This window comes from Cryptomeria japonica, chromosome 7 (assembly GCF_030272615.1).
Source record: "Cryptomeria japonica chromosome 7, Sugi_1.0, whole genome shotgun sequence".
Lineage (NCBI taxonomy): Eukaryota > Viridiplantae > Streptophyta > Pinopsida > Cupressales > Cupressaceae > Cryptomeria > Cryptomeria japonica.
Window position 1 is genome coordinate 149,229,972 of NC_081411.1, and position 9,630 is coordinate 149,239,601.

The 9,630-nt window shown below is 34.0% G+C and overlaps 1 protein-coding gene and 1 long non-coding RNA gene across 2 annotated transcripts; one reads left to right on the forward strand and one right to left on the reverse strand.

Annotated features, from left to right (window-relative positions):
• Positions 1-454: 454 nt before the first annotated feature.
• Positions 455-2,358, forward strand: LOC131047227 (uncharacterized). The gene is made up of 2 exons (XR_009106099.2): positions 455-541; positions 2,066-2,358. It is a non-coding gene; the product is annotated as an uncharacterized LOC131047227 (long non-coding RNA).
• On the reverse strand, positions 825-8,662 carry LOC131047226 (leucine-rich repeat receptor protein kinase HPCA1). Its single transcript, XM_057981086.2, has 18 exons — positions 8,392-8,662; positions 8,175-8,301; positions 7,116-7,187; positions 6,796-6,870; positions 6,588-6,659; positions 6,316-6,477; positions 6,149-6,223; positions 5,985-6,056; positions 5,779-5,850; positions 5,205-5,273; positions 5,047-5,121; positions 4,762-4,962; positions 4,167-4,633; positions 3,894-4,049; positions 3,442-3,581; positions 3,079-3,298; positions 2,022-2,266; positions 825-1,465 (listed from the first exon to the last, which is right to left on the reverse strand). The coding sequence occupies exons 1-18, from the start codon at positions 8,483-8,485 to the stop codon at positions 947-949; spliced, it is 2,913 nt and encodes a 970-aa protein (XP_057837069.2). The 5' UTR covers positions 8,486-8,662; the 3' UTR covers positions 825-946.
• Positions 8,663-9,630: the final 968 nt, after the last annotated feature.

Here is a 9,630-nt window from a genome sequence, read left to right on the forward strand (position 1 = left end):
ATTCATACCCTTTCCATTATCAATTTCAATTTCAACTCAAACAAGAAGAGTAAAGAAGTCCAATTTGTGCTCAACCCTTTCCATTATATTTGAGGATGAGCCTTTTCAATCATATTCTCTTAATATAACCTAGCTGGAGAATGGGCTTTGTTCCTAGTTCATATAATTAGACTAATGAACCCCCATTTTCCATCCATTACATTTTGGTGAATCGGATGTTTTTAACATTTTACATATTTTTGATTGGCTGTCTTCATATTTGTTTTTTTATAATAGAATTTACAAAATTTGATAATTGATTTGATATTTCACTTGTGATAATATTGTTTATTAGCTAGCGCAGTGTCGTAAATTCCAAGAGATGGAGGGAGGGAGGGACAATAAGGAGACATCTGTAGAAGAGGGAGGGAGAGACATAAGAAGAGGGGGGAGGGAGAGACATAAGAAGAGGTGGGAGAGACTGAGTGAAAGATAACTAATATTTAAAGAGAGAGAAATTGAAGCGAAAGTAGTAGCGAACCGTCTGCCAGGCTATTCCAAGGTAAGACATGCATTCTTTATATTTTGTATTCAAATTTCGAGATAATTTTCTTTCTCTGACTTCAAATTTAGTCTTAATTTTGTTTTCTGACATGAATTTATTGTAGAAATTAGCTACTGCCCTTTTACAGCAGTAAATATCGTCGATGCCTAAAATTTGCCGATCCATTTCGCATAGGAAATGCTTTCGACCACAAAATTAGCAAGTGGGAAACTCAAATTTGAACTAAAAACTATTTCAATCCTCGTTTCATTTGTAAGCTCACACAACTCAGCAATTACAGTCCGAGACAACATCTTTTGTATTCAATTTGATAGCTTCCGAGTATAAAAAAATTGATACACACTTTTGAACAAAAAATAATGAAATAAATCATACTGTACAACAGGCCCAAAGAACCATAAGCTACTTGGGCTCTATGGTGCCGGATAGCTGATAAGCCCCACTATATTCAAATAAGTTTTTATGATTGTCTTTCCCTTGCCTAGGTAGAACCATGGAAATTTCTTCATCATCTTCATCATACAACTTCCGAGTCCCTTTTACAACAATAGGGTCGCTTTCTGGACTGTCTTTAACGGAGCTATATGGACCTTGCATTTCTACAATGGATTCCAATTCCTTCACCGCTTCCCTCATGCTGGGTCTTTCGGCACTCAATTCTTTAACGCAGCTCAAGGCCAAAGCTAGGAATTCTCCAAACCCTGTAAGGTTGTCCTGTGTTAATACAGGGTCCATTAACTCCTCTTGCAAGCATGCTATACCTCCACTTTCCAAGGCCTCCTTCACCAGTCGAACGATGTATTTCGCTCCTTCAATGGGGAGCCGTGCCGTAATCAGCTCCAGCAAAACAATACCGAAACTGTACACATCGCTTTTCTCACTGAGCTGCTGGGTCATGTAGTATTCCGGATCCAAGTAACCCTGCACCACATATAATAACGCCATGTGTAAGTGATAGTCTTCATATTGGTAGTGACTCATGCAGTTTTGGTAGGTAAGCATTTTCTACATTTCTTTTTTGTTTTATGGCCTCTGGTAGGGAGTTGAGTGATTGTCCTGTTTACTCTTGTACTTTCGTAGTTAACTCTTATACAGTCAAATGTGCAGGCTGCATATACAAGAGTCATTCCATGTAGAAGAGATTTTTATTGTTCAACTTTTCGTTTTAATATTCCTCTTAAGCTAGTTGTACTTTTCCAAACCCCATTTGATTTACTTTAGTCAATTGAGGAAATTGCTATATTTCTTTTCCTTTCCCTTTTTTATCATAGACAAAATTGAAAGAGGTAATAAGTTTATATCTTACAGGGTTAAGGTTAAGGTATGCATGTTTGGTTTGTAGTACAGTTAAGTGTCTGTTATAAGAAGTATGGATAGTCTTATATTACTATAAGCCATCTGTAAACTCATATACAAACTGCTTTGTATTCCTCTCTGTATTTCTTACTGATTGTTCATAATTTGAAGACATACATACCAGTGTTCCTTTGACTTGAGTTGACACGTGGCTTTTGCCTCCAGCATTTACACCTCCATCAGCAACCAACTTGGACAGACCAAAATCTGCAACTTTAGCATTCAGATTCTCATCCAGCAATATGTTAGTGGACTTGATGTCTCTGTGTATTATGGGTGGATGGGCAAGCTCATGCAGATAGTTCAATCCCTTGGCAGAACCCAGCGCTATTTGTAGCCTTCTTGCCCAGTCCAGTGTAAGTTCACCTGACATTGAAAGAAAGGATTTTAAGTCTTGAAAAAATCCGAAATAGAAACACAAATCTAAAATATATATTTCTCTGGAACAGTTTCTCATACATCTAAATCTTGATCTAGAAAATCGCTCCAGCACTCAAAATATCGTTGGTCAAAATATAAAAGCAACATCTAAAATGAGCATAGTAGCATGCAGTGTTGTTATGATGCTCTGATAATCTAGCACAGCCTCACAAGAACTGTCCACTTGTATAGTAAGCAAGCTTGACATCCTGTGTATTAACTACTGAGTGATGCAGAGCATTCCTTCTAGAAAAGAAGACTGAGTTACAAGGGTGAGCATATGGATGTGAAATCCAGTTCAGCTTAGTTTAGTTACAATCAATCCACGAAAGGATAGTTCATTACAAAGTTCAATTGATTACAAATTTGAAACTTGAAAACATAGATAAGGAAGGGAAAATGAAGGGCTACATTTTTTCTATATTTTTCAACCGGGGATGTTTGGAATGGTTGTGGAACTGCTGGGTAATTTATATAAATACCTCCATATGGTAAAGATTGAGAGCAGTTTTATAGATTTCTAATTTTCTGCTAGAATGTTCATTCTGTCAATGGTTTTAGTGTCTATCAGCAATATGTAGTAGTCTTTTAATGGTAAATACATAGTTATACTCATCTGCTGCAGCCTCTTGAGATGCTCCATTACAAGACTGTTATGTACATCTGATTTTTGTACATGGCTTTCACACTACACTGTATGCTATTATTTTAAGTAAAACACTCCTTTATTAATTATAGAGATAAGGATGAGATTTTACCAATGAGATTTTCTCTAAGATTTCCATTGGGGATATACTCGTATACTAGCATCTGTTCTCCTTGCTCAGTGCAAAAGCCAATGAGCCCCACCAAGTTTTTATGGTGAACCCGGGACAGGAGCTCAATCTCATTTTTGAACTCTGCTCCACCTTGTAATGACCCTTGCTGAGCCCTTTTGATCGCTACTATTTCACCTTCTGGCAACATTGCCTTATATACCTGCGAAAAATGCAGGAATGACGAGGCTTTTAATTTTTCCAGCAAAATTGTTTAAAACATATGCATATACCTTAAACCCATTTCAACCATAGTCGAACACTCGTCAAAATCCCCACAGATATTAGAACTGGGTATCAACATACCTTTCCATATCCTCCCGCTCCAATTACATTACTCTCAGAGAAATTATTTGTAGCCTCCTTTATTTCAGCAAAAGAAAACCATCTGGCGCCTTTTAGTTTAGGGCCGTTTCCATTACCCATGCTACCGGCTCCCCATGAGGCTGCAACAATTACAATAAAAGTTGAATATGAAACCACTTGACCAAATACGTTATGCAGTTGGGTATAATCACAAATATTTTTAATTCTTTTTGGCTCAGTGAGTTAAACGATTCTTAAGGTGCTCTTCAGGATGAAAACAAGTAATTCTGTCTGTAATTGGGCTAGACATGCTTAGAATTCAATCCAAAAGAACTTTAGAAATTTTCCAGTAGAGGTTACAGATCAATCTGGGACTAATATCAGGATGATCCATCTCAACAAAAAGTGTGTTTACGAAACAAGATTAAGAAAAATGACGAGGAATACTGTACCGAAGGGTTTGTGTATTTCTATGGCCTTCTCTGCTCTTTTCTTTTGCCTCAGTGCATAAAATCCCATGACAATAACCGCAAGGGCCAAAACAACAGCTCCAGCAGCTATTCCAGCAATTACAGCTGAACTCAAACCTTTGCTAGATTCTTCAGATCCTGAAATCAATCAACCAAGCAAATGTGTCACTTAACAGTTAACAGTCTCTTGTTATGGTCCATTATGAATAGGGTCTATGAATTTATAACCCGGCTTGAATTCAATAGTTTTCATACCAATGCTGTATGGAGTTGCCATAAAGAAAAAGGGCCCGAATTCCTCTGGAGCATGGTAACTATGACTGCTTAGTTTAAAACCAATTTGAGTAACCTCTGACCGAGTAAAGAACTTAGAATCCGCTGGGAAAAACTGCACTGGTACAATCAGATACTGGGTGCTATCAAAATAAAGGCAACAAAGATAGATTGTATCTACACTCAATTTGGTAATAAGGTCATTCTCCAAGCCTTTGAATCTCTGTGTATCTGTAAGATCTGAAAATGAGGGAGCCCTAAATACCATTTGACCCTCATAAGGTTGTTGACACTTGCATCTCTTGGGATTGTGCTTCAGTCCTCCAGAGCAGTTTTTGGCCCCACATTGTGCCGTAACTGTTTGATAGCTTTTCACTTCCACCATGTTTTGGCATGATTTAGAGATTGAAAGACTAGAATCTGAATTACAAACTGGGTTGCCTGCAATCCTGTAAATTTTACATAGAGATAATCAGCATCACAAAACCTTTTTTTTTCATGTGAAACCAAGTTAAACTTTCCTTGTCTTCTGATTGAAACAATGAAATGTGAGGATGCTAATCAAAATGGTACACACCATAAAGTAGCATTGCCTTGGACAGCAGCTTGAGTTATACTGTTATTTCTAAGGTCTATCCATTGCACTTCATTTGAATTAGTGGCGCTAATTGTTACTGTTCCATTCAACTGGTTGTTTTTCATTCGTACTGTTTCAAGTAGTGGCAGACTAAAAATTGTAGAAGAAATTTGTCCAGCTATGCTGCAATTATCCAGGACTCTGAAGCAACCAAGCAAATTATTAGACTATTCCTCTAGATTTTCGCTTCTAACTCAAATGATATCAGAGGTTTTAATAACTTACATGGTGGTCAACTTTTGTGTGCTGGTTAGCCAAGAAGGAACTGTGGATGGATTGAATGAATTGTTGCTGAAGTCTCTGAGAATTCAAATGAATTAGAGATTTCGCAATAGTAAAATAACTTCCTAAACAGAAGCGTCGTAATTTTATCAATCACTTACATGTATCCGAGTCCAGTTAGAGCAGATAAATCTGGTATGGCACCATTTAGTTTATTATTTGATAGATTCCTAAAATAACACATAACGATCCGTTTAGTCTATTATTCGATAGAATCCTAAAATAACAGGTAATGATCTTTTTAGTATTTTTCCAATTAATACATTAGGACCAGGATCCAAACCTCTCTAGAGAGAGTCTTCTAAGTGTCAAAAATATATGAAGTTTTTTAGTAGAACAAATTTCATAAGAATAATACTTATTGGAATATTATTTATTAATAATTTAAATGCAATGAAAGAAAATTAATTGTTTAATTAAACACATGAAATTATTATTTTTAAATATAAAATATTCTTTACAATTAAAAATATAATATTTTATCTTTTTCAAAAACTACTATGTTATCAATTAAAAAAAAATATTTAAAAAAAATTGAGTTAAGATCTGTTAGAATATAATAAAAACTTACAATACAAACAATTAAGAGAGATGTAAAAATTTGTGATGAATCACATAACTCATATCAAAATTCAGTCACAGTCCATGAAGAGGTAAAGAGAAAAAGTTTCTTACAGTTCTTCAAGGCTTACTAGGTTGCTGATGTTGGAGGGAATTGAACCTGTTATCTGGTTTCTGTCAAGCCTCCTGTTTTCCAACAACATCACCCAGAAAAAACACAAATTTAACAGGGATCCATAAACTTCTGGTTTGTGAATCAGCCATGAAAACCATAAACAGGGCATAGCAAGAAAAAACAGATTTAAAATGTTGATACTTACACGACCGTCAAACTGGTTACGAGTCCCAAAGTAGAGGGGATTTCTCCTTCAAACTTATTACTATCAAATAGTCTGTAGATGGTAATAAACAATACTTCACACAGTCAATATTTATATCAGATGCTTAAGGTCATGACATATGAGAAACAATGTATTTCACTCACACATGAAGCAGATTCATATTCTCGCTGAAGAGTGCAGGCGGAATGGTGCCTGAGAGATTGTTTAGATTGAAATGGCTACAAAAACCGAAAAAACAAACACTTTTAATAGTTCATTCCTGTGACATCAAAACTCATACGAAAAAAAAATGTTGTATCTTTTTACTTACAAGTGATTTGCATTAACAAGTTTGTCTAATCCAGATTGCGTAGAATTGGAGACTGGAAGACTCCCAGTAAGTTGATTGTCAGCAACGTCAAGCCATTCCACATTGGTCAACTTACCCAGAGTTGCAGGAATTGAGCCAGTAAACTTATTTGAATTCAAAGCCCTAACAAAAACAAATATTATCAGTAAAACTTCGTATTTCTGTCAATGATTCCTAGATTCGATTGCCAAAGTTTCTCTTAATGTGTATGGAAAAGTTCAATATAATCTTACAGAAAGCTAAGATTAGTCAGGTTCCCCAATTCACTTGGTATTTGTCCATTGAAATTGCATCCAATCGTCATCCTGTGGGAGATTAAAATTTATTAGTCATAAAAAAGAGAGCTCTGCAATTGAATGTTATTCTTAAACAAAAAAAAAAGATTGTTAATATGCTTTGAAGTTTGTAGTGTGTTGTGCATGATTTAAAAGCAAAACTTACAGAATTTTCAAAGAGACCAAGTTTCCTATACTATTTGGAAGCCTTCCGGTCAAGTCTGTGTTGTAGGACAAATCCCTGAAATGTTCATATTAACATAAGTAAAACCAATAAGAATATAGATCCTTCTTATACAATTATAATTGTGATTTTTAGATAATTTTTAGGATAAAATTATGTTAAATTATTTAAGAATTCTAAGTTTTTGAATCATACTACATAATCTATTATCAACATAATAATCAAATCTTAATGATTACTAAACATCGAATTAAAAAATAATTAAAAAAAATCTATTATTTTCTGTAGTATATGGAACTTACAAAGTTTGAAGTGCAGTCAGAGAACCTATTTGACTTGAGAGAGAACCCTGCAGACCCACACTTGATAATATTCTGCACAAGAACGAATGCGTTTATAATAACAGCAAGTTTTGTGGGATTCAGTGAAACAATTAAAATATAATAAACAGGTAGGTATGCTTCCCCATTAAAAGCTTAACATTTAACACAATTTTTAGATTTTCTACTTTGTGACAAATAGATAGTCATTAGTCCTGAAATATATTTGGAAACATGCGATCTTTAACATAAGAGATTTAGAACATTCAAATTGACATAGGAAATAAATTTATACAATTGATATTAGAAGCTATGCTTAATAACATTATAGATTGTAGAAATCATGTCTACAAATAGATAGCTATTAGCACTGAATACATCTGGAAATATGAGACTTTTAACACGAACAGATTAGAATAATTAAACATCCAAATTGATATGAGCAAAAATCTTTTCTCTCGTCTTGCTCTCTTCTTTTTCATGGTGGATCATGGAGTTTGATTCCAAATATCGAAGAAATGAATTCACACAGTTGATATCAGAAGATATGCACAATAACATCATGGACTGTAAAAATCATATATCTACAAATAGATAGCTATTAGCCCTGAATATATCTGGAAACGTGAGACTTTTAACATGAAGAGATTTAGAATAATTAAACATTCAAATTGATATCAGCCAGATTCTTTTCTCTTGTCTTTCTCTCTTCTTCTTCATGATAGATCATGGAATCTAATTCCAAATGTCGAAGAAATAAAGTCACACAATTGATACCAGAAACTATGCATAATAACATCTTGAACTGTAAAAAAATTATATTTCAACAAATTGAATATATTTACCAGTTTTGATGCTTAAAAAAGAATATCAAATTAGAGCCAATTCAGGTGGATTATTAAGTTTCATTTCATAGCCTTTAACGTTTCTCTTTTTTCTTATGTGGGGAAAATTCCATCCACAAAACACAACACCAAAAACAAATATTACAGAGTTCTTACCCAAACAGTAATGGAGATCTTATAGGTTCAGGAGTCTTACAGTGAGGTTATGCGACCGTTTGTGCATGTCACCCCATCCCACTGAGAGTCACAAGGATCTGTGCCACTATTCCAGCTTGTTGGCACCGAACTTGCCCACAACAACCTCACGACATCCAGTGCAGAAGCTGTTTGCAAATCACAACAATTAAATAATAAGTCTCTGCAGCTTTTATCAGAAGATCACAAAGAAAATGGTGAATTTTTAGAGAGCTGACCATCGCCGCTGTTTGTCACTCCTGTAACTCTAAAGGACAGGGAACCCATGCAAAGAAGAATTAATAAGAACCCACCAAAATATCTAGTCCTCATATCCTCTTTGAACTTAAGGTATACCAGAAATCGTTACAGTAATATAGTATTACTCGTTAAGATTGAAGAATTCGAGAAACAGAAAACCCCTGCAATTTCTGAGGCTTACATGAACCAAAAAGTTGCCTTGTTAGCCTCTTGCCAAGTCTCGACGTTTACTATTAGTAATCCAAACTAAATGGCAACCAACCTAGGAAAGTCCAGAGAACAATTCAAAACCTTGTCATTTTATAGCAGGGCTTTTTAAACTTAAACAAACTATTGCTTTTTTAATAGATTTTTTCAATTCAGCTGCCTTTTAGGACTGAGCACCATCTAGATGCTCATAACATGATTTACAAATTTAATCATTCAAAATTACAAACTATTCCACATCGAACGGTTGAAATCTATTCCCACACTTGAGGAGTGCCATTCCATCCTTGATGGACCGCCTCAAACTTAGTCTCACTTGTTTGGTGGCTCATCTTTGTGTAGGAACAAGTCCACAAAAGCTGGAAACAAACCTTTTTTTAAAAATACAATCAAAGATCTTTTCCTCGTTCATGTTCTTTCTAAATATAGCAATGTCAACCGAACCATATAATTTAAAAGTGGAAATAATTTATTTATTGAGTTATATTTTAACATAATTGTAATAATAAAATCTGTAAATATATTATGTTATATTTATTATAAGGAGTATAATGATGTATAGATATTTTTTTATATCTAGTATTTGTCTCTTTTTTATGTTTACACCATAAAATCATCTGCTTTTATTGAAACTCTTTAATAATTAAATATTTGATCATTTTATAAACAAAATATTTTGTATTTTTTAAAAGATAGCTTTCTTTTTGTGAGAATATGATATTTGTTGTTTAGCTATGATATTATATATGATAGTTATCATTTTAAAAATTAATTAACAATGTATACATTTTAAAAATCTTGTAATTCAATTAGAAAAGTTCAGTCAAATGTGAGTTAAATTTTAAAATAACTATCATACTTATGTTGAATAAATCTATGTAAAAGACTCATTCTCAAACAAGATTTGTGATAAATTAAAATAAGAGTTATTCAATAATAAAACTATACTTCTTTAATATCTGTCTTTAAAAAAGGCTAGAGTATAGTCTAAGAAAACAAAGATTGGAAAA

Bases quoted from the DNA above. Each gene is read 5' to 3' on its own strand.
- LOC131047226 (XM_057981086.2), bottom strand. From the start codon at position 8,485: ATGAGGACTAGATATTTTGGTGGGTTCTTATTAATTCTTCTTTGCATG. The intron at 6,871-7,115 runs GTAAGTTCCATA...TGAACATTTCAG, and splicing joins CTGACTGCACTTCAAACTTT to GGATTTGTCCTACAACACAG. The intron at 4,963-5,046 runs GTAAGTTATTAA...TGGTTGCTTCAG, and splicing joins ACACAAAAGTTGACCACCAT to AGTCCTGGATAATTGCAGCA.